At 39.0% G+C, this 23,873-nt stretch overlaps 4 protein-coding genes and 1 long non-coding RNA gene across 6 annotated transcripts; 3 read left to right on the top strand and 2 right to left on the bottom strand.

Moving 5' to 3' along the window:
* Positions 1 to 1,229: 1,229 nt before the first annotated feature.
* LOC140783304 (autophagy-related protein 8f-like) lies at positions 1,230 to 3,541 on the top strand. Of its 2 annotated transcripts, none has more exons than XM_073130140.1 (6): positions 1,230 to 1,380; positions 1,456 to 1,497; positions 1,609 to 1,664; positions 2,841 to 2,893; positions 3,030 to 3,148; positions 3,235 to 3,541. In XM_073130140.1, exons 2-6 carry the CDS (start codon positions 1,461 to 1,463, stop codon positions 3,336 to 3,338), a joined length of 369 nt encoding a protein of 122 aa, XP_072986241.1. In that variant the 5' UTR covers positions 1,230 to 1,380; positions 1,456 to 1,460; the 3' UTR covers positions 3,339 to 3,541. The 2 variants fall into 2 exon arrangements, with proteins under 2 accessions (XP_072986241.1, XP_072986240.1); XM_073130139.1 differs by having other exon boundaries at positions 3,030 to 3,152; positions 3,239 to 3,541.
* Positions 3,542 to 5,970: 2,429 nt separating this feature from the next.
* Positions 5,971 to 7,041, top strand: LOC140784845 (uncharacterized). The gene is made up of 2 exons (XR_012108324.1): positions 5,971 to 6,367; positions 6,463 to 7,041. It is a non-coding gene; the product is annotated as an uncharacterized lncRNA (long non-coding RNA).
* A 2,054-nt stretch (positions 7,042 to 9,095) lies between these two features.
* LOC140785165 (uncharacterized) lies at positions 9,096 to 14,965 on the bottom strand. Its single transcript, XM_073132929.1, has 5 exons — positions 14,601 to 14,965; positions 13,683 to 13,760; positions 13,509 to 13,593; positions 10,797 to 10,885; positions 9,096 to 9,629 (listed from the first exon to the last, which is right to left on the bottom strand). Exons 1-5 carry the CDS (start codon positions 14,913 to 14,915, stop codon positions 9,492 to 9,494), a joined length of 705 nt encoding a protein of 234 aa, XP_072989030.1. The 5' UTR covers positions 14,916 to 14,965; the 3' UTR covers positions 9,096 to 9,491.
* A 1,263-nt stretch (positions 14,966 to 16,228) lies between these two features.
* On the top strand, positions 16,229 to 17,003 carry LOC140785166 (14 kDa proline-rich protein DC2.15-like). The gene has a single exon (XM_073132930.1). The coding sequence runs from the start codon at positions 16,296 to 16,298 to the stop codon at positions 16,713 to 16,715; it is 420 nt and encodes a 139-aa protein (XP_072989031.1). The 5' UTR covers positions 16,229 to 16,295; the 3' UTR covers positions 16,716 to 17,003.
* Positions 17,004 to 20,623: 3,620 nt separating this feature from the next.
* Positions 20,624 to 21,427, bottom strand: LOC140783872 (lipid transfer protein EARLI 1-like). Its single transcript, XM_073130963.1, has one exon. The coding sequence runs from the start codon at positions 21,339 to 21,341 to the stop codon at positions 20,889 to 20,891; it is 453 nt and encodes a 150-aa protein (XP_072987064.1). The 5' UTR covers positions 21,342 to 21,427; the 3' UTR covers positions 20,624 to 20,888.
* Positions 21,428 to 23,873: the final 2,446 nt, after the last annotated feature.

The following is a 23,873-nucleotide window of genomic DNA, read 5'->3' as shown; positions in this document are numbered from 1 at the left end:
GTTGGTCTTTCTTAAAACTTGTGCCAAAATGTTACCAACGTAGATAGATTTGAGAAAAAAAGAAGATAGGTGGTGCCTTTACATGATGTAATCGTTTACAGGGAACTCTTCTTTGGTCTCTGCTCTTCTCCTTACCAAGATGCTTCATTGCTTTTATGTTATGTAGCGTTCCTCTGTGTGTACGCTGTAAGGGAAGGCTTATATTTGAGGAAGAAGAAATATTCAAACACTGTTCAGTCGCTTCTCAACTTGCTAACACAGTTTTGTTTTGTCAATTTCAATTGCCCAGCACTGCGTAATAATGTCAGAAGAGTGGGAAGTCGGACGTTGTTGGTCGCTTCTCGACTTGCTACCGTAGCTTTATATTCTCAATCTTAATTGGCAGCACTACTTAATGCCAGAAGAGTGGGAAGTAGACGCAATGAGATTACTAAATCTTCTTGTGCACTTTTTTTCATTTCGGTGGCCAGTCGTCTCTCTTGCTATTACCATTTGCTGTGTTACTCGTGTGGCCGGATTGGAGCAGTCGAATAAATTCCCGGATCCTTTCGCAAGATTGGGCTAGTACTGGATGAACCCGAGTTGGCAGGAGATCCTTGAGTATGCTCTCTGGGAATAATGAATATCGTAGATAAAGCAGGCCAAAATGTTACACAATTACAAATTTTTGTACACGTAGATGTTTGCGACGGCCTCCGGCTCCGGCGGATTCTACTCCAACTTAAGTCGATCGAGATTTGCCAATACAACGCGACCAAATTGGACTGATCAATTTGACTTGTGGCTGAGGGAAGTTACTGCTTAAGTGCCAAGTAAGCCCTGGTGGGCTAGATTTGCTACATTTTGGGCCGAGAACATGGTTGTCAAATTGTAACAGGAAAGCTCTAGCCTCACAGAGTTTAGGTGCCTGCCGATGGTTATATGGCCAATAATTTTAGTATTGAAATAAATAACAATCGCACTGAGGTTTTCTGCTGTCACACCAAATAAATTGAACGGGAGATTGATATGATATCACCCTCTATCCAGAAGGAGAAACGTTTAAATTCTAATCGCTTAAAACGGATCGAATTAATTTATTAAATCAAACATAATAAATTATTGCAGTAGATGAGTGCAGAAGCAAGTAATCAAGTAATCAACTCTAAATATATTGCGAACCTCGTTAAGATATATATATATATATACACGCACGTCGCTTCTTCCCCAAGTTCTTCTATTTAACAAAAGATCCCCTCACGCGAAACAATCTCGAGGGCAAAGTGGGTCACCTGCACGTCTCCATTCCTATATAAACCCCGCTTCTTCTCGAAGTCCACGCCAACTTTCTCGATTTCCCCCTCCCCTAGGGTTTCTTGTTTCCCCAATCTTCGAGTTCAGGTATTCCCCCTCCCCCTCCCCCTCCCCTCCCCCTTCTCTTCCACCGAGTATTCTGAACTCCGTCCGGTATCGCAGGACCGATGGCGAAAAGTGGCTTCAAGCAGGAGCATGATCTCGGTCTGTGATCGGTGATCATCCCTCAATATTTTTATCTTTTTGGCTTTCGTATTTGTTCGGTTTGATGTGGATATCTTTTTCCGATGAGTGCCTTTTGGTTTGCGTCCGCAGAAAAGAGGAAGGCTGACTCGGCAAAGATCAAGAACAAGTACCCGGATAGAGTCCCGGTATCTGTTTGATCCTCTTAATTCTATTTGTTTCTTGAGTTATTCCCTCTTCATTTGATTCTGTGATAAATTGTTGTTATTGGTCTTATAGGATTAATTTAACATGCAATTCTCAAGTATCAGAAAACTATTAGCTAGTCCATTAGTCGAGAGCAATTGGGGTTGTACACATTTTTCCGCATCCTTCTCATTATATCTTGGTGCCACTTGGGAAAATTGTGTTTCCTTTTTTTTTTTTTGTGTGCAAATTGAAAGTTGTGTATTGTATGTATTTACCATTGGTTACTCTCTTCCTACCTCTTTCCTTACTGCCGTGTGATTTATATATAGCAAATTGTTGCTGGTGCTAAATTGTTACTAATATGAGTGATCCTAGATTAGTTTTTGGCTGCCTGAGGGCATGCTAGTTGGCATCAGTACTGATTGCTTATTGGCATAGGACGTGTGTATAGGCAGCCTAGTGCATATATAGAGCTAATAAAAAAATTTCCCAAATAATATTGGTTTTTTTTTTCTAAGTTGTACTGAAAATTGTAACAGCAACACTCAGATTGATTTGTTCAGGCAAATCTTGTTCCTGTGATGAATTATGAATAGTTAACAGAGTACTAGAGTAGACTAGATCTAGTTGACAAGCTTCCAAATAAAGATTTAAAACAAGGATCCATTTGGTGAAGGGAGATTTGAATTTTTTTAAAATATAACTTGATTCGTGTGGAGAAGATTCAGTTGCAGATACAAGGTCCAAAGAGGAAAGTAGTTGGTAGGGGTTTGAGAACACTATATTTCGGAAGGCTGAGCCTTTGACAACATTTAGGCTGGACCATAAATATTGTTGTGTTACCTTACAATTATAAGTAACCTCTGATTCAATTGAAGGCTAGGACTTCTCCTTGCATCTTGGCAATAAAAAAATAGTCAGGATTAGGGCTGCTTATGTTTTGCCATTCCTAGGCCCCATATTGGTAGGAGCCTTGTGCACAAGGACATCGTATTATCTCCAACATAAGTAAAGGGTTTGATCGTCTGATTGCCCATTCAAGATACTACTGTTAAGATAACTAATTTCCCTACTATTGGAGTTACTTGTTTTTGTATTTGTTGCTGCATGAGCTTTTCAATTTGATTAGAATTTAGTCTTTGGACTTGCTCTGAGATATATTTCATTATTTAAAGGTGATTGTGGAGAAGGCAGACAGAAGCGACATTCCAAGTATTGACAAGAGAAAGTGAGTGCCTTCATTTTTTGTGGCAGTAAATTCATATTTTATTATATATTGAATCCAATTTGACAGAAAAACCTTTTGCGAAATATCATTATCAGCCAAATACATGATTAATATTTGATTCTCACTACAAATGCAGGTATTTGGTTCCATCAAATTTGACACTTGGCCAGTTTGTTTATGTTATTCGCAAGAGAATCAATCTCACTGCAGACAAAGCCATCTTTATGTTTGTAGACAATGTTCTTCCACCTACTGGTACCTATCAACTTGTACCATTAGCTCTCAAGAATTACATTTTATGCATGTATCCATCATTACAACCTACTGTTCTTTGTTTCCAGGTACTTTGATATCGAAATTGTACGAGGACAAGAAGGACGAAGATGGTTTCCTCTATTTCGTCTATAGTGGGGAGAACACTTTTGGGCATCAAACTGCACATTAGATTGTTGCTCTTCACTGTCATCTGCATTCCATGCTTTCTAATCTTGTTCTTTTAGATCGTCAGTTCTAGTTTGAAACATCTTCTATGTGATCGGTGATATAATTGTATAGTCAGGCCCTTGTATAGGTTTGGAAGGTGGTATCTACAGAGCCCCTTTTAGTTCTTTAAATAATTGAATATACATGCATTACCTGTCTGGCTCAGTTTTTCTTTCTTTCATATGATGATTCTGGCTTCTGTTTGAAGCACCTAGTAAGCTTATCTTGAATCTAAATAAAAGATGTCCCATTGCACTTGGATCTGCAAATGGACATTCTGGAGATGCAAGATGCACAAGGCGTTACACTCAGTGCTGGCCTGCTGCGAAGACTGTTTCCGTTGCTTCAGCCTGTGACCAACCGTCCATGGCGCAAATAGTCCGATGTCTAAGTATAGAATTCCCGATGTTTTTTGGATTTAAATTGATAATGACTGCTTGAGGACATTAAGGAGGAACATAAATGCTCTCACCTGCCTCTGATGGATCTGCAACTTGTCAGGTAATTTCTCCTTGCAGTATGACCAACTGTTTACGGACGATAGATTTTCTTTTTTTGATTTTTAAAAAATAATAATATTATGCTCATAAACATTCTGCAGAAATAAGATGACAAGTCTAACTTGTTAATATTTGATAAATTTTCTCTCTATTTCATAACTCTCAATACTAATGGGCATGATAATACTGCATCAGGAGTGTTTACAGAATATTTGTGGGCACAATATTAATTTTTTTTTCCTTTCTTTTCTATGGCTTATCAGCAAACGAAGGCTTCAGATTGGCAGAATGACCTGGCAAACTTGCACTTCACCAATTGATTCCAATTTCTTAAAGCTTGCATGTGGTGGTTCCCAGTGTTTAGGCTTTGAGAATCGACAGTCTATTAACCATCCATTGATATACCTACATTCTACTGCTCATTGTAGTAAATCCTTAACGAATCTATATATATATATATATATATATATATAATCGAAACACTAGACTCTAATGGTCGGCGTCTTCTCCTCTAATTAATCTGCTGTTTGTTTACATTTAAACAAATTAATATTTTGAACATTTTCCTACGTGGCAACTACACTTCCATGCATATAAATAGAGAGAGAGAGAGAGAGAACGACGTCAAGACAACGGAACCAAGGGAGATCAACTTACGCGCCGTGACACGTGGTTCGCTGCAATCACTTTATCCGACATCACTCTGAGTCGATTCAATTCACCCTCCCCCATGTTTATTATCTTATACCCATTTATTCATTTCCTCCTCGGTCACCGCTCGCCGTCCGCCCCTCCGCGCCGCCAGTTTCCAAAAACCCCCCTACTTCTTCCCAACAGCCGGACCCACGGTCTTGGGTCCACGTGGCATGCAGTGATGTGGCTGTCCCCCGGGTCCCGCCTGTCCCTTCCAACCGCCGGACTCCACCTGTCGGACATTCATGTGTGGTTGAACGAAAGCCGCCTCGGAGCTCACCCTGCCCCCACCCTCACCCCCCCTCCTTCTCTCTTAGTAAATTTATAAATTTTGGATTCACAGCTAAAACATTCTTTTACCTTGGATATTGCTGCCCAAAACTAACCCGAGGTTGGTTTATTCCATAATTTTTATATCGTTATAGCATTTAAAATGGATTATTACTTGATTGTTCGAGATATTACGGATGAATCATCTTTAGAAGATGTATTTTAAAAATAATAGACTCTGAAAAATTGGGCTGCAGCGGATCCGCTCCCTACCACGACACGATGATATTCAGATTAGCTATGGATTCGTATGTGAGTGACTTTATACACAAAAAATATATATATATCGTATGTGAGTGAGTATTAAATTCCACCCTCGTAATCCATTTGTTACCAATGTGCATTGGGATGTCCATCGCCTTGGTACTAGATATATGCATTCACCTAATTGCGTATGAATCAAGCTATTCACATATAGAAATGATGAAAGAAAATTAACGTAAAGCTCTTTTCCCTGAGATGCCAAGGTGTTACTAAACGGGACTCATATAGAAACATAAGCAAATCATTAACATGAAACTCTTCTTTTTTTTCTTTTAACTTTTGTTATGTTATTTTAACATCATGCAGTTATCATATCTTAGCTAGAGTACACTTACATGCATATACATACTAAATTACTTTTCATTAATTTGTTTCGGGTAGCACTCAACAAGTCAAGCATGCAGAAAAGAAAAATAAATATTAGAGCATGCCAAATGATGTAACTTAATATAGATTGTCAGGTACCTGATTGTAGGAAATTCCTGCAGATGGAGTGAGTCTTCAGAGGACCTGCTAGGTGTCCTTAATGGAGCAAGCCTTGGTCTTTAATTTTATCTTTTAAATGGGAAATATATATAAAAGCTTTTTCCAATGACATAGGAGCCTGGCTTGTAATGTCCAAAATAGTTGGCTCAAATTAAAAATGGAACCTAACTTAATACCAACAGCATCAAGAGGGTCTGCCTATTCTTCCTTCCACTACTTTGAACAGTATATTCACCTCAAGTAGCACAAAAAAGTATATAGAAATGATCCCCTAAAGCTCCACTTTCTTGCATCAGACACTAATCCCAATTTTCAAAATCACAGACCCCCTAATGAGACATCAAAGGTCGTAAAGGCCTCTTTGAAGAATCTTGGGCTTTACTCCAAACCTCTTGCTCTTATATATATCTATATATAGACAAGGAAACCTCTCCATATTCCCTTTCTCTCCCCATCCATCTATTGAAAGGTTAACAGTCCAACCTTCCATATATCTCCATCTCTTTTTAGAGAAGAACACAACCACCACCTTCATCTCAATCTCATGCAGCTTTACATTTAGATCACCATCTGTAGACTTCTAAACCTCACCATGTCTTCTCTTCTTCTTATTCTCATCATCATCCTCCTTCCATCTCTTTCTATCAGCTCATGCGAAGCTCGCCATCTAAGAGTTCATGTCAAGGATTTGAACACATCACTTCCTCACTCAAGCAAGGTTGGTGCATCAAGTACCCCTATCTTTATTACTGGATTAACAACATTTCTTGCTATTCGTTTTAGTTAGATGTACTAATATTCTCTCTTGTGTAGGATGTGGCAAAGATGAAACTTGATGAGGCATCAAGCTCCATGAAGCCAATGAAAACATCATCAAAGTGGTCCTTCGCCGATGAGATTGGAGTCGGCGCGACAACTGAAGCACGGACGGGATGGAAAGATGCCGACGAAAAGAGAGGATTGGTATCAGGTGCTGTTAAAAAACCGGCAACCCTTAGGGTTTCACGACGCACTCCTCATCAGGAGCACAGGGAGCATCCAGGGTTTCATGTGGATTATGTTGGACCTAGAACGCATCCTCCATCTCATAACTGAGAGCCACTTGCACTCTCTCTTCTCTTCCTTCCATGTATGAGTTTTGGGCCTCAAATTCCCGTATACCCTATTACAATCTAGATAAGAGCAAATGTGAGAACTAGTGCTTTACTAGAAGCTTTGTTTTGCTCACTTCAGAAGAATATATTTTGACATACCATTAAGATTAGTTAGACGATACAGGCAATGCATTTTCTGCGTTGCTATGGATTTTGGGTAGAACTCATCACTGTATTATAGATAATCCAAAAAATTTCTTTCAGAACCATATTTTCTAACATGAATCTTACTACAGAAGTATTACTTATGGTGTGGGATTTGCAGGAGATGTGGTAATTATAGTGCCCTCTGATCTCATAGTGATTTGCCACAAGGATATCAAATTAAAGGTGAGTAACTCAATTTTCTTTTCTATATATTGTCTCAGTTGGGTGTGGGGAAGAGTTGTTGTGGTAGTTAGGGAGTTAATGCATAGGGAATGGGGTTGAGAAACATGGCTCATGGCCCATTTCCTGCATCATGTTCTCATTGAGGGTGGCAACTAGTCAAGGGAGTGAAAATATGCATCCTATTCATGCATGCATATGTACATAAGATTTCACACACTTAGATGGAGATTTAGAAATGCAAGATGGATCAATGACATGATCTGATCACACTAGCTCTTATGCATAAGTCTTATAGTTGAAAAAGGAATTGATTGCAATAATGATATGGCTTGGTTATATATATATATATATATATATATTCTTTGCAGCATGTGGTAGTTTGGATTGCTCATAAATGAAAGGAAGGCAGTTAGTTATCTGTTATCTCCTGCAAGTGTCATCTCATCTTTTGCTTTCCAGATGGGATTCCAAGTGTTTTCTTGCACCAATTAAGAATGTTCCAATTCTTTGACGTTGCGCATCCTCACATCTCACCAGTAGCCACATCCACTCATTAAATGCAACACCAACACGCATCCTCCAAGAGATTAAGTTGATCACTCAGTAGCTTCTCTTTAGCTCTCCACCTTGCGGATTCATCGTAGTGGGTGACAGAGATTTATCTGAGTAGCCATTCTCTTGGTGATTTATTCTACCTAGAGTTAAAGAAGATCGAGTCTTATGTCTACCTCTATAATAGTGTCATAGTCTAAGTATCAATGGACAATAGATGGGCAGAGGCCTTAAATGTGGGCATGCATTGTAGTGCTGTGGTCCCCAACGCCTGGACCTGTCCTGCAAAAAGGACAATTGCGTATGGAAGTGAACTGCAAGCAAAAAGTGGATAACCAAATTGGGTTAAGGGCTGAAGGCTCCTCCCGTAAGGACATAGATTAAGCTCTTGTATAACTGCAAAGCTTTCAGATGCCATCATCAAAGATGTAACAACAATGAGGTCTCTAAACCTCACCTATGTTAAGTTGTTAACAACTATTCATTTGCTTTATTTGACGTCCTCGTCAGCAATCTCCTTAATCGTAATCCAATACTTAACTCAAGCAGCTCAGTGTGGCCTACACATGACATGAAGAACGAATGAAAAATCACAAAGGAAAGAAAAGATGATTTCATATTTCCAGTTTGTTGACATTTAAGTATGTTTAAGCCAAAGTAACAAGGACTACATTGTTGGTAACCAGCGGATGCCAACAACTGTATCCTCTGCGGTTTCAATTTCAAAATGGTCTCGCAAGTTCAAAGTAAATTAAGAAGCGAACTCGAATCATATTCGCTACGTCGAGTTTCCATAGATGGATGCACCAGTGAAAATTAACAAGCACCAGAAATTAATTTCTCAAAACATAAAACACCATGACTAAGATTCAAAATGTGAGTCATTTTTAAGCTTAAGAAGAACAATTTCAGCTCAGACAATATTGTGTTACCACTTAGTTCTGAATAACACAACAAATAAATCACCAGTCAGTGTGAATATTAATTAAAGTTTGATTGGTCTTACCTCTCCACTTTGACTCGCCACTCCACTACATTGCTTGAAGTAGGCAAAATTATAATGTTAAAATAAACCAAACTAAAAAGTACTGTTAAGCCTCGTGTATCCTGCCTCTGGGCTCGTAGTCCAACTGCTTCTGTTCTTTGTCCCCATATTTTTAATATCCACTAGTGCCTGTTGCCATAGTCTATAACCCGGAAAAACATAATGAAAAATCCAACCTCAAACAGCCACAGCCAATTTGCTGGGTTAACTTCAATTCATCACCTACCAAGAAACACACTGTATGCGTTCGTTTAAATAATTAGCAACTTTCTGTTATCAAGCGCTGCCCTCGTTGAGGAAGTTGACTGCAGCAACCAAAACTAATAAACAATGCGCCACAAAATTCGACCTTGTAACTCAACTCATTCTATATAATTCTATGACTTCTTTGCTCAAAACCCAAGAAGTAACTCATGTGCATTTGGACACAAACTACAAAGAGATGTCCTTGAAAATCCATATTTTACAGGTCCACTGGTGGCAATAATCTCAAGCTTTCCAAGAATGTTCCCCTTAGTCGCATTAAACTAGCAATAATTCACCCTTCAAATTGGCCCCCCAAACATAAGAAACAATTCAAGGACACTGGAAGAATGGTTGAAAAGAATGCCTGCTTCGAAAAAGACAGACATGCCTTGATGCCTAGCCCAAACCCAGTGACAAATCAAATTGGGATGTTCCCTCAATAATCAGATGATCACTGTTACCTGCTGCCACATGGGCTGATGGTTGTTTTAGAGTTTATATATTGAAACACATCATCAACTACAGCTCACAACAAAGGGTTTGAAAGCACTTGTAAATTGAGGGGTCCTGATCCCAAGCTTCAGATCGACTTCACCACCTCCCAACCAAAAGAAATCTGGGTCCAACTTAGTGATTGCTTCGTCCAGTATAACCTGCAAAGGCCTATGTTATGAATCTTGTCACCTTTGTAAAAAGCAGACAATTTACTCTGTGCATCATTACCAACAAGAATCTGAGGCAAAGCAGAAAAGATGAATCTTCTTGTGTAAAGTATACACAGGTTTTGAATTTATTATGATGAAGACGCATATCATTTAGATATTGAACAAGATTGTAGTTAAGTTCATTAAGAAAGAATGTCAGGAAAGTCAGAACAAATGAACCTTGGCCTTATAAAAGGAAACAATATATGGAATTTTATCTATTGAAACCTGACACTTTTTAAGGATGACATTTTTAGTTCAAAGAGAACACTCGAATGCATGAAAACGGAGAGCTAGTTGCACCCACCGTAATACCATACTTTTCCTTTACTCACTGCAATTTTTTACCACCTGCATTGTTCCAAAGAATAAGTTCAGTAGCATGGCAATCCCCTGCCCATAGGCTAACTTGGGTTTTAGGGAGGCTGATAGAGCTGCTACACTCTGATGAATCTAAAATTCTGGTTTGATGTCAACTAGATAGAAAATAGGTTAAAAGAAAATTACTATGGTTATTTTAGACACTGAAGAATGAGATATGATGATTATATCTAAGGTGGTGTTCAGTTCCTATTCTGTCTACATTCTAACAGAAATAGTTGAAACTAAAAATGGCATACTTACTGTTCAGATAGAAAGAGGTGAAAAAGAAAAAGCAGAACGATTGAAGAGCATGCTAATCTGTATCCTCAAGTTTCATCATGAAGCTAGAAATGCCATTTTGTGGACACTCATGCAGCTGGGGAACGAAACAGAATATCCACCTATGCATTTGAAAGTTGCCACCCACAGCTTCAGATAGAGAAGCAGCAAGAAATGACCAGGGCAAGGAGATGGTGGATTAACATTTGCTAAATATCACCAACTGCAATCTATAATTTTCCCATATAATAAGTGGATGCTGTTGGAGGCTCAAGAACTTCAACCCAGTCAAATGACTATGCGCCCCAAACACAGTCTATTTTCTATTTATAAATTGCATTATATTAACTCCAAAATTCATTTCTTAGTATAATACTCTCAGTAGTTTCCCTGTTTCTTAACCATAAATAAAAGTTCATCCCATGATATGCACCAAAAACTTTGAAAGATAAACCCGCAGGAGTTTCAGATTACCGGGATGTTTGTTTCCATTCCAATGCACGTGACTCCGTTATGGACATATCCAGTAAGTTTAAGAGACTCCTCTTCTGGTGCCAGCCTCACTGAATCAAGTAAATTACTAATTAGTTCTTCTACAAGAATCCACATAAAACTGAGAAAAAACATAGCAAATGTTTGCCTAATTACAGCAGTTCTTAAAAAAACATAGTTTTAAATGAAAGCAGAAAAAAAATATATCAAACAGACTGTATTAACAGACACAGAGTTATAGGATAAACTGATCTAAAGCTTCAGAAAGGTGTTCTGCATGTTAATGACTCAGTAAATGACAAAAAAAATTACATAAGCTTGAGCAAATTAAATTGCACACTCGAGTGGCTCATGAGCTGAAAAACTCATTGAAGTTTCAATAGCTTTAGCATACGATGTATATTTCTTTGATCATCTAATCACAGATAGACCAAGAAAACTGAGATACTGAGGCTTAACAAATGATATTGCAAAAGCTGAGACTGCCACTTCCTGCTTCATGTGTCAAGTTACCACCATTTGATAATTCCATATTCTTCTGAACCATAAAGAAGCCTCAACTAGCGGTGTACAAGAGCCAAGCCTAAGTGAGCCAGCTCCAACTCAGGCTTGGCTTGAAATTAATTTCAAGACTATTTTGAGAATCAGGCTCGGCTCAGCTCAACTCGAGCGAGCTAAATTGAGCTGGAGCTCGAGCTTGAATGAAGCTTTTTATCAAGCCATACACTAGCCTAGTCGGACCAAGCCGGTGTCAAACCCAAGCTTAAAACTAGTCAATCACAATGAGGTGGAGGAGGAGGTGGTGGAGGAAGCTTGCTGACCAATGGAGGAGACAGTGGCTTGAGGAGAAAGAGGAGGAGGTGGTGGAGGAGGCAGCGGTGGAGGAGGCGGCGGTGGCTTGAATGGGCTTGTCGACGGAGGAGGAGGAGGTGGCACCGACTTACCATCATTACCGACGGAGGAAAGGAGGCGACGCCAACTTACTAACGGAGGATGAAAAGGTGGGCTGGCGACTTGAAGAGGAGAAAGAGATTGGTGTGGAGATGGGTTTTGTGAATATTTAGGGTTTGTATTTTGAAAGATAATTTATATTGACCCTATTAAGCTGAGCCTGAACAAGCCCGCTCTAGCTCAGGCTTGACTTGAAATTCAAATTGAGCATAAAGTTGAGGCTCAGGCTCAGCTTAGCTTAGCTCAAGTCGAGCCGAGCTGAATCCAAGCTTTGGTCGAGCCGAGCTCAAGCAGCTCGTTTATTTTGACACCCCTAACTTCAATAAGTAGAAAGTTAGTAAAAAACCATGCTACGACCCACAATGATCATCATAGGCAAGGGCTTTGCATATAATAGAATTGAGTAGAAAAAATAAGGTTTAAGTTTGTACCAAATCCTAATAGGGTAAAATGGGTGAATGATCGAAAAAGGTTCACTTGGTGTGACGGTTAAGACTTACGGTCACAACAAATGGATGTATGTTTGTTGGTCATTACTTAGGGTGAAATGGGTGAATGATCGAAAAAGGTTCACTTGGTGTGACGGTTAAGACTTACGGTCACAACAAATGGATGTATGTTTGTTGGTCATTACTTAGGCTCCTTCCAATGGAGAAGCAACTGTCCAAAGGACTGTAGATTAAGAAAGAGTTGAAAGAAAGTGCAAAGATCTGCAACTCAGCATAACATTTCAACTAACCAAAAGAAAGCGGACTGAACTTAAATTAATTTGTTGATTAAATAAAGCAAGCTAGTCCTGGGAAAAGGCTGACTCAGATGCAAAATGAACTTAAGAAAAGTTAAAAAGAAAAGAGAAGATGAACTTCTATTAGAGAATTAGGTGAACTTGAAAATGTGGTATGTTTTGAAACCAGAAGAAATCAATTATCAACTGGAAGTAATGTCAATCTACTAATTTATCTGAATTAGAGCACCTGCATAGATATTTGCGAGCACGCCAGACTAAGAAAGAACTGTATCATAACCTTAACATTCTGATCATTGCAAATGATTCAGCATATTTGTTCTTTTTCTTCAGATGAATACAGGTAAATCAAATATTTGTAGCTTAGTCAACATGGAAAATATTTTAGATACCAGAAAAAGCTCAATGGAGCTCAACTCTAAAGTCAAACATGAGGGAAAAGAATTATTCACATTGGAGTTCCGGGAACATTACAAAGCAATAATTGTGACTAATTTACATGTAGAACTTACAAAATAAACAAGATATGTGTAAGAATTGAACAAAGATTCTTGATACAACCTTGATAAATAAACACAATATTTTAGGAAAGCCTCAACGCTTAAAACTTCAATAATATATTAGTGGACGTACATGTCATCAGATGTATTTTCCTGAGAAAGAAGTTTTCCACAAAAATTAGCATCGATTTATATACTTCTTATTTGATAAGATCTATGAAATGCTTCACAATATAAGAATTCCCTGACGATGAAATATATTTCTTTTCTTAGCAAGCTCTTTCAAACAAGTGAAAGTCACATAATAGCATGTCCACAACTGTTAAAGATAAAATATATCTGCTTGTATATCAATTAGACTTCAAAATCGCTAGGTCACCACTAACAAAAACTACTGATAAGATCTATAAAGATGGAAAATAACAATTACAGTAATTTAATTAACTCCAAGTGTCAACAAGTAAAATTTCAAAAAGATTTCATATGGTGTAAACTTACAGTTAAATTTCTTTTTAGGTATCTGTCTGTCATTGAGTGTGTAAAGGAAGTTCTTGATGCTTTCAGCATTCAGCCGTGCCATATACTACAAAAGCAAGGGTGCAAATGAAAAGACTAAAAAGTGAAAAACAAGCACAACCATGAGATTGTACAGGGGAAGAACTTGGAATTTACCTGTATTACAACAACATAATATTTTGAATTGTTGGGATTGCTACAATCAGTAATACTTGCACCAGCTTGGGTATTTACCTGAGAAAAACATTTACAAAGTAGCTTTATATTGTGTGAATTCGAGAAGAAACCATGCACCAAAAATGTACCAAAACAACTACAAGAAGTTTTCGAACTTATCAGTAAATTCTCCGCTGAAAAGAAGGGATATTCTTATCATAATCAAATCTAGTACTATATTATGCTTATGATATATAACCTGCTGAGTTTCAGTACGCTATATACTATATAGTAACTGGATATATAATGGTGATTATTTCAAAGCATCACAATTCAGCATAAAGGAAGGCAGGCATGCGCTGTCCATAAAGTGAGTAAAACTTATTGGCCTACAGCCTACTGGGTTAAGGATGCCTTGCTGAAAAGCCACGAAATGGAGATCATATACATCCATGGATCTATGGCTGCTTCTCAAGTATCATGCTAATGTCTTCCTATTGCACAGTTTCTTCTCATTCATTAATCTGAGAAGATTCTATGCCTTCCAGAACTCTGGAAAGCTGGAATCATCAAAATCCAGATGCAAACAAATGACTTGTGATTCTATATTGACTCAACTCCAAACAATAAACCGCTAAAACGGTCTCCGTCCCCACCTCAGATCCCCACCAATCATACGCACTTTCCTCGTTAATCCATAGATCTGTTCGTCTTCACAAAGTTAAGGTAAACAGACATGTTGAGAATAATACGGATGCATATATAGACAATTAACCATCCGATCCCCTTAAAACAATGATACACGATACATCTAACCTATCAAACAAGTAATCCCAAAAATGTCAATCCTTTTTCCTCAGATTACATGCAGCTCAGATGTTTGACAAAATGTGCAGATGGCAAGAAAAAGGACCATACCAAGACAATGCTCTTGCAAAGATGCTCGACGGATGGAGCGGCCAAGATCTCCCTTCTCGCTTCCAGGGGCCGATCGTAGTAATCCAAGGGCACCCTCCTGAAGGAGAAGTCACGGACACCGCTGGCGAGTAAAATGGCCGTGAGGCGCGACTCCGTTGACTCGCAGCCGCCATTGGCGGCTGTGGCAGTGTTCCCCCCGTGATCGGGAGATAAGGAGAGGGAGGAGAGACGCTGCCTTTGGAGGCAGAGCTCCAATTGGGCTATTCGATGGAGGATACGAGTTTGGACTGCCTCAAGTTCTACGAGAGAAGCCATGGCTGGGGTCGCGTGAATTCTTTGCCTTTCTAACGATGGGTTTTTTTTCCCTAAGAGCTGGTGTTAATTAAGGAAAATATGATCCAGAAAAAAAAAAAAAACTACCGGGGGTTAAGATGTTGCCACGCGTCCAACTCTGCCCTTTCTCGGGCCCAGCCTTAAATTATGGGCCCAAAACTGGGAGTACTTAAAGGAAGCCCAAAACATTAAAAGCCCTGTGCTATGGTCTTTGAATAGGCTTGGGCCTGGTGGGCCATTCTCTAGTTGATTTATATTATTCTAATTTTTTATTACTCATTTCGTGTATACTTAAATAATCTAGCATCTTATTATGATTAAAAAATTTGAGCTACACAAAACTTCCAAACTTTCTCAACCATCTTTGGTAGAAACGGAACCAAAAGAGACGAGAATTTTATTTACTATATAATAAGAGGTCGACCGGATGAGTCAACGTCCGGCGCCGTCCAAGACAAAGGCAGATTGACTTATGCAGCACTGGAACATGGTGAATGAACTCAGGAAATCATAAAAGGAATCCAAGGTTGAAATTTAACAAGATATCATGATACGGTGGCTGTTGGATTATTACTGGCTATTATCCACAAGTTTTAGATGAGCCAACGGAATGCCGCGTGGGCCTGGGTTACAGTGCTTGTTTGCTAGAAAATAGTAATAGATTTGATGTCGGCAAAAATGTTTTATAATCGTCTGTGATCAATATGCTCGATCGACGTCCCAGAATGCTGGAATTTCCTTGGTCCAGTAGTATTCCAGTTATTAAATTAAGAAAATAAAGTTCATAGTTTTCAACTTATCTAAGTATCGTGACAAAAAGAGAGCCTGAGGTCCGGGATGGAGGGGCCCTATACTCACACAACCTATTCGTATCAGCAGCCAAAGCACAGTATGTTAATTTCTTTCAGGAAAAAAAACACACACACACACACAGAGTATGTTAGACTGTGCATGAAATAATACGGGTCGTCATTAAACGTAGGAATTAAAAACTTCATATATATGAAACACAAAGAAAAAAAAGAGAAGAAGAGTGCTTAGCTTAGATCTCTCCGTGAGAGTAAAATTGAGGTAGCCAAAGATATTAAAGAGGGTGAAGAATACCAGCCACGATTTATTAATCAACGCAAAGCTCCAAAGAAAGCAGGGTCACACCTCCATTACCAGCTCCCGAAAGATATGTCAACTTGCATGTGCCAGCTGCATGCATGGTCCACCTAGCAACCTCACATGCATGACCATCCCCCACGCAAACCCAAGAGCTACCCAATTGGCCATGGCTTATAAAACCCTAGACCTCCATTTGCACCAGTGCCCTTCTCCAATAGAAATCCATACCTTAGCTTAATAAGTTACAAAGAAATGGCTTCCAAGGCCTTTGCTACAGCAGCTCTTCTGCTCACCTTTAACATCCTTTTCTTCACCTTGGTCTCATCAGCACCTTGCCCCCCACCACCCAAATCTAAGCCCAAGCCAACTCCAAAACCTACACCTACTCCTAGTCCTTCTACACCAGGCTCTGCCTCCTGCCCAATCGACACACTTAAGTTGGGAGTGTGTGCAAATGTACTTGGTGGTCTGATCAACCTCGAGATCGGCAAGCCGCCCAAGAAGCCATGCTGCACCCTCATCGAGGGTCTTGCCGATCTCGAGGCAGCCGTGTGCCTTTGCACTGCCATCAAGGCTAACATCTTGGGTATCAACCTTAACGTCCCTGTTGATCTCAGCTTGCTCGTTAATTACTGCGGCAAGAAGGTTCCTCAGGGTTTCAAGTGCAACTAAAATTCTTCTATCAAGCCCTCTATATATATATATTTATGCTATTTATATCATTTTCTCTCTCTTTCATGCATTAGTTGTGTCATGGTTATTTTGGATTGGAAGGTTGGATGCAACAGCAATCCATCTCTAGTTGTAATAAGTGTGAATTGTTAAGGTTGGTAAATAAGGCATTTGCTTTCCAGAATTGTTACAGTATTGTCTTCTCGTAAGTGTCAACGTTTGTAATACTTAAATGTGCCGATGAAATATTTTTCTTCTCAGTAATGTATGGACTTCAACCTTTCGGCAGTCTGTGTATTTCATTTCTCTGTTAGCTCTACTTGGGTTTATGTGCTAGCTCTATATTTTTTTTAGAAAAGATTAATTATTATATCCGAAATAACTTACTTTGTATTAATCATGTCTGGAGCTTCTTAAATGAATGGCATCTTTTTCCCAAGAAAATATAAATAAAAGAGATTAAAAAAGGAAAGGAAAAAAAATAGAAAAGCTTGCTTATTGTATTAATTTCTCTACATTTTTTACTTGCTATAATAAGATTTTAAGTATAGTGTTTTTCTAAATGAGATGGATCGAGTTATCATAGTGGCTATCGCCATATGTAAAAATAGATAAAAACCCAAACTGCACGACCAAATATTTTATTATAAATATAAAAAATTGTTGTTTTCTAATCATCGCTTAAGTTTTTATAAAAGTTGATAGATTAATATAAAAAATGCACTTTTAAGTTTGTAGAGCAGTCATATGAGCTAGCACTATTAACACAATAACCAATTTTTATGACGTGTTAGTATAGGATTTGAAAGATTTGTTTAAAGATGCTAACTTGAATTGATATAAACTAGAACTATCGTACAACGCTCTTGGACCAATCTCCAATTTGTTAGGTACACTATTTTCGACAGCATATCATTGTTTCCTATTAAAATACAGGCACCTAAAATTTAGTGTTCTCTCTCTCTCTCTCTCTCTCTCTCATCCCAATTCTCGATAAACATCACATTCATCATACCTGTGGATGGTGTAGTATTTACCATGGAACCTTTTGCAATTAAATAACTGGTAGAATTTATTTTTTTTCAACCTTACTTGTACTTTTACCATATGCCAACCCGTTGCTAGTTGTGCGCCGTAGTTTCCTCTGCCTATGTAAAGGAAAATCATGGTACGATCGACCTTTCAACATTTATTCTTATCAGAGAGCAGGAGGCATGGCAACTGCATGTGTAATTACATAAAATAATGTATGCATGACTTGTATCACATTCCCCAGATGTACTCAAGGACATTAATTGGATTGAGAGGTTTGATTCTTCGTACTTGGGTACGCCATAATTATTTCTTGTGTAATTAAGCCCTCTCTGTAGCTCCAAAACCTCTAAGTACGGCTCTCGCGCGCACATACTTTCTGAGAGCTTAGCTGGTAAACAAGCCAAAGTACACAAATTCACTGGAAAAGAAACAAACTCACATCACTGCGGTTCTGGGGCCCTTATCTTATTGTGATTCTAGGGCTGCAAGCACCAACCACCACATAGCTAGAATACAAGAAGGGTTCACGTGTTACCATCGGGGAACGAAATAAGTCTTATAGAACCAAACAAGCAGTACACAGTGAGTATAGTGACCTATCACGACTAGTAAAGCATTCATCACGTTGGATTTCTATGGATCACTGGGTACGTACGTACTAGCTAATTCAAACTCTTGGCCACTGCCTTAACTCCATCCAGAAACCTCCTTGGCTTGCTGTAAATTGCTATAAGAAAAGTATTTTAAACGACCTTCATACGTGCACTGTGTTATACAAATACGTTGCTTCTAAAAAAAAATTTACTGACATATGTGAGAAAAAAAAACTATAGTTTATAACAGGAGTTAATTCTCTGAACAGCAGGTTAAAAGAATAATAACAATTATAAGAGGCCGCTTTTGCTTACAGGTTGGTCCTTTTGTATTATCACTTTCTTTCCTTTTCTCGTTTGCTGTCTCAGGACACGGCATAGTCACGGACTCGAAGGTGTAGCAAAATTAGCCAAAAGCTAGCCACCTAATATCTTGAAATTGTTTGCCATTTATTCCGGTTTCAGCTAGGGTTCTTCACCTCCCATGTTATGGCGGTGGGCCCTCGGGCTCCATTTTTGCCTCTGCTCAATTATTACAGATAGAAAGAACGATATCTTGTCAAGTTAGAATTCTGGAGGTACGTAATGCAAAATTTAACTCTAATTACCGATAACAACAAAGTTGACCGATCTGTAATTGGTCATCCCCTACCTATAATTTGTAGTAGGTTATATATATATTCTGATGTCGGGTTCCATTTCTAACGTCTCCTGCACAAAACCCAATTTACCTACGAAGAGGATAAAGCATTCGATATGTATAAGAAAAGTGCATGCGAAGTATTTCTCTAGAAAATATTCTCGAATTATATGCAGAGTAGTATTGAAGTATAGGTAGCGAGGATATCTTACTACTTCTCATTGTAGACTTTATGTACATGTACACACACATATCTTATTGTTGGAGAAATTAAAAGTTTAGTGGAACATAGGCATGCTGTGGCTCACACTCTGGCAAGTGTACAAGAAATAATTACGTACGTACTTAAGATGCTAGTCGATGATTGTTAGACGTCCACTTGATTGACACTACGTGTAGAACCCAGCTGAAGCCAACTCAATTAAGAGAATCCAGTATTAGTTACGGGGCAATCAGAACGAGTATGCTGTCAAATTATGCTTGGAATCAACGAGAATGGCATCTCCAATAAAGTTGAACATGGAGTTGTTCAGGTGTCACACCATCTTTGTCTCGTATAGCACGTTTTAGGAACAAGATCACGTGAATTCTTCTAGAGAATTCTATACTCAAGATAGGATCATTTTACAACAGCTGTCCACGTGGCTGTCGCTCAGGTAAATGCATGGTATCCCGAGGTACGTAGCTGATCTATGTGTTCCATCGTCCACGTATAGTTGATGTGCATGCATGTGGCTTTTATTTCGTGGTATCTTTTACGTATTCCGGGGTTGAAACGTATATTATGCTGATCTCAAGCATGCCTGCAGTTGAGCTTGTACTCAGTTCTGTTTGAGAGAAGAGCTTATGCTCAGTTTTTTTACTTCTGTTAAGTCGTAGGTTCATAAGCACAGCCGAATTGACGTAGAATGAACTAAGATTAAGACCAACCCATATAAAACTGTACCTTTTTGTTTTTTTTAAAGGAAAAGTAGGTTGACTGATCATATCATTAATCCAATCAAACGGGAAATATGGTAAGAACTCTAAGAACAAGCTCCTCATTTGGCAGTATTACAGATTGAACGAAAATACAAGCAAACAATCAAGTGTCACTTTATCAGTTATTCTTCATTTTTGTAATCAGCAGCAACCAAGCGGAAGGACAGGGAAAGGAAATAAAGAAGAAGAAAAAAAAAAAACAACCTGGGCTTGATCTTTACAGTTTACAGACGTAATATGATTCAATTCATAAAGAGCGTGGAATATTATGTTATCTACCAGGAATTGCTCTATATTCATGGGAAAGATTTTAATTACTGGCGTCAATATCTGATCTCAACTTTGTGATATAATTAAAGATAAAGGACGAAACAAATGGTTCATGCACAACGCAAGAATGATTGGCTGGCCTGCCTATTATGTTTGTTCTGGTTAATTTTACATTAGAGTCTTCTTAGTTGTGACAGCTATTCTGCATGTGAATGACATAATTAGTTTCCCGTTTTATTGCAGCCAATGGGTCTACCGAGATAATTTTATATTCCCAGCGTTACTAGCTCCCCTTCCTTTATTGGTTCAGTAAAGTTTCCATAGTTTAAGTAGAAAATGAAAAAATCTTACACCAGGTGAAGGAAAGCATCAATATATACCACATGAAATGGAGACCAAAGCAGGCTTTATTATCCAAAGATGGAAAGGTGGAATTACACAATAATCATCACTTACAATCAACCATATATAAGCAACGAGTACAAGATAATGAAATCCCCAGACTTTAATTTGACTTACATATACTTCATTCAGAACACCTGTTTACCACATGTGATACACATGTTTCATAACAACACTTACCAACACTAAAGAACCACTTGAACAAACAAACGAACCGATCAACAATGAACAATCACTGCGTGTGAACAAAGTCTAACTGCACTGGAAGCCAGAGGGGACGCTGCTGCCACAGTAGTTGGCAAGCAAGCTGAGGTCAATGGGGATGTTGAGATTGATTCCAAGAATATTAGCCTTAAGGGCAGTGCAGAGGCAGACGGCGACCTCGATATCGGCGAGACCTGAGATGAGGGAGCAGCATGGCGTCTCCGGTGGCTGGCCGAGCGTCACGTTGATCAAGCCACTGAGCACATCGGCGCACACACCAAACTTGAGTGTGTCAACGGAGCAATTAGTACTGCCGGATGGGGTTGGGGTCACTGGAGGAGGGCTAGGAGTCACCGGAGTAGGGCTAGGAGTCACTGGAGTAGGGCTAGGAGGTGGTTTAGGCTTCGGGGTCGGGCATTCGCCGCAGGAGGTTGCCAGAGCGAAGAAGAGAAGGTTTACAGCAAGGAAGAGAGCAAGTGATGCTGTGGCCTTGGATGCCATTGCTGGCTTTTGTGGCTGAGCAGTACTAGTTTGCTAGTAGTAAGGGGTGGCTAAGAACCAGAACTAGTGTGTGGGATGAGAAAGTTGGTTGTGAGGTAGGGGGTATTTATAGAAACAGAAAATTGTATTTTATGCTCTTCTTTTTCCTAAACAAAGAAGTATTTGCAGTTTTAACTTTAAATGTGCCTTTCATAGATGTCTTTTAAGTTAAAATTATATACCGGCATCCCATATTTAAGTGACGAAATGGTTCGCTACTCTCGAATTGCACGAGTGAAACTAAAACTATAGCATAGGATCGATGTGTTTAGGCTCATTTAATAGCAATGATAGGAGCAAATTTAACTTGCAAACAAAAAAATTAAGTAAATTATCAGGTTCGAAATATAAACTCTTTTAAACCTAGGGAGTCCTATGCAAATCTTCATATATGTACTTTAAAAAAAGAAGTAAAAATGAGGGCCCGTAGATTGAATTATTAGTATATAGAGAGATATCATTAATTGTCTATTGAAGAAAATATAAGGGGAAATTGTTGGGTTGGAAAGAAGAGTGCAGGGCATGCACATTGACGTGGCGAATTTAGCTGGCAAAAGGAGGGAAAGACAAGAGAAGATTTTGGAGTCTTTTGAATGGGTGGGGAATTGTGGTCATTTGCTTGCCTGTCCTTGCAAAAATATCGGCATCGTTCAATTGCCCTGCTGTTAGATATGCACGGTCCTGATCACAGCAACCGGAGTATACCCTAATTAGGAGCAACCAAACACGACTTTATGGGCAGCAAGAAATTCAAGCTTTGAAACAAATCTCTCTCCTTGCTTCACAGTTACATTGTTTAAATATGAAATTAAAAGAGACGTCTATGCACATCTCTTTCTTTGCCCATACGGACAATATTACGTATAGTTTAACCTGTTTAGATTCTATCATCTTAGTTTTGTAGAGAATGAAGCAACTCCATGCCCGTAGTGTTTTCCCATACATGCGATCATGTTGGCCATGGTGCTTGCAATCTGTTATTATCTATAACAGTTACATGGTAAAAAGGGAAGCTGATGCCAGATATGCATCATACATGCATCAGCAGTTTTAACTGTTGTTGATGGGGCATGGCGGGCTGTCTGGATTTGGATATAATGAAGGCTAATTGACTCTTGTTACCAACTTGTTCACATAAGAAAAATACACAGAGAGAGAGAGAGAGATGGGGCATGGCGGGCTGTCTGGATTTGGATATAATGAAGGCTAATTGACTCTTGTTACCAACTTGTTCACATAAGAAAAATACACACACAGAGAGAGAGAGAGAGAGAGAGAGAGAGAGAGAGAGAGAGAGAGAGAGAGTAAGGACATGAACTAGCGGCACGTATGTAGCTCTTGCATGGCAACAATAAAAAATGGCCAACCTCAAATTCAAAACTAAGAAGAGCAGTTGGCTAGAATGTGCTGCAACTTGATGATGGACAAACCGAGTCTGACAAGAATGTCTGCGAGTAGTGGGGTGACATGCTATTGGCGATCAAATGCATCATAGACCAGAGAAACACAAACAGTTAAGACAAATCTAAGAGCAGGCATTTGCTGCGAACCAGATAAACAGTTATCTAATTGGTCCCTAGCTTGGAGCCGTGAGTGCAGAGTCTAACTCATTGCGACACACCTATTCTTTCGTGGCAAAAGAAGGGCCAACTTGCTTGGCTTGTTAGGTGGAAGGAGTATCACGGGAGTTTCCAAAAACGAACAACAGCCCGAGCATTTATATCTTCTCGGGTTCACACTAATTGATTCCTTTATTCTTAGGTACTCCTCCTATTCACGTAGCGACTGGATTCATCCTACAATTCGACGGTCATAATGCAGTACTTAATAAATTACCTTGCACTAAGTTGTATGAAGTCAAGCTTGCCTGTCCTCAGTATTTGACATGAGAAAGGATAAGACGTGACCCTATATATATTCATTTATTATCTTGCTCATATATTTGGCAATGGTAATAGGAGCTCAGAATCATCTCAAATGATGTTACTTTAAAGCGAAGGGTGTCCACTGCTCATCCTATTTGTCTCTTTGAACTGTGTACTCTTATCCACAATACCAGCCTCATATGTATATTTTTTTTTATCGCAATGAATATCGTAATTGTGGTGCAGATCGATCAAGTGGGGCAACTGGGATCTGTACCAGCGTAGTTAATATTATAGAGAATCCAAGAATCAGGTCAGATTGTGGATAGAATCTCACTCGCGTACACCTAGAACAATGCCAGGACCACTTGTCGCGAGTTACATGAGACATTACTATGGAAACGATGAACTTGGTCTTCACGCCCAAGGTGTATTTTGCTCACACATTGTGTTAAAAATGACAGAGATCCTACTAGTATTATAGATTAGGTCGGCAGAACATCCACCGTGGTTTGAAATATATTGCTCAATCTTGTCCAATCGTTCTCCTTTTAACGAACAGTTAAATTAGGTATTACAAGTATTTAAATCACATTTATTTTTGTGTTGCAATCAGCCCGATAGTGTA

The sequence above is a fragment of the Typha latifolia genome, chromosome 3, assembly GCF_019914945.1.
Source record: "Typha latifolia isolate L0001 chromosome 3, TyphaL0001v2, whole genome shotgun sequence".
Lineage (NCBI taxonomy): Eukaryota > Viridiplantae > Streptophyta > Magnoliopsida > Poales > Typhaceae > Typha > Typha latifolia.
Note: the sequence above shows the minus strand (reverse complement) of the source record. Positions and strands in the feature narration are given on the sequence as shown.

Excerpts from the sequence above, each read along its gene's own strand:
- LOC140783304 (XM_073130140.1), top strand. The coding sequence starts at position 1,461 with ATGGCGAAAAGTGGCTTCAAGCAGGAGCATGATCTCG. Across the intron at positions 2,894-3,029 it reads CCAAGTATTGACAAGAGAAA|GTATTTGGTTCCATCAAATT; the intron begins GTGAGTGCCTTC and ends CTACAAATGCAG. Across the intron at positions 3,149-3,234 it reads CAATGTTCTTCCACCTACTG|GTACTTTGATATCGAAATTG; the intron begins GTACCTATCAAC and ends CTTTGTTTCCAG.
- LOC140785165 (XM_073132929.1), bottom strand. The coding sequence starts at position 14,915 with ATGGCTTCTCTCGTAGAACTTGAGGCAGTCCAAACTCGTATCCTCCAT. Across the intron at positions 13,594-13,682 it reads ATTATGTTGTTGTAATACAG|TATATGGCACGGCTGAATGC; the intron begins GTAAATTCCAAG and ends TTGCTTTTGTAG. Across the intron at positions 9,630-10,796 it reads GAATGGAAACAAACATCCCG|GTTATACTGGACGAAGCAAT; the intron begins GTAATCTGAAAC and ends AGGCCTTTGCAG.
- LOC140785166 (XM_073132930.1), top strand. The coding sequence starts at position 16,296 with ATGGCTTCCAAGGCCTTTGCTACAGCAGCTCTTCTGCTCACCTTTAAC.
- LOC140783872 (XM_073130963.1), bottom strand. The coding sequence starts at position 21,341 with ATGGCATCCAAGGCCACAGCATCACTTGCTCTCTTCCTTGCTGTAAAC.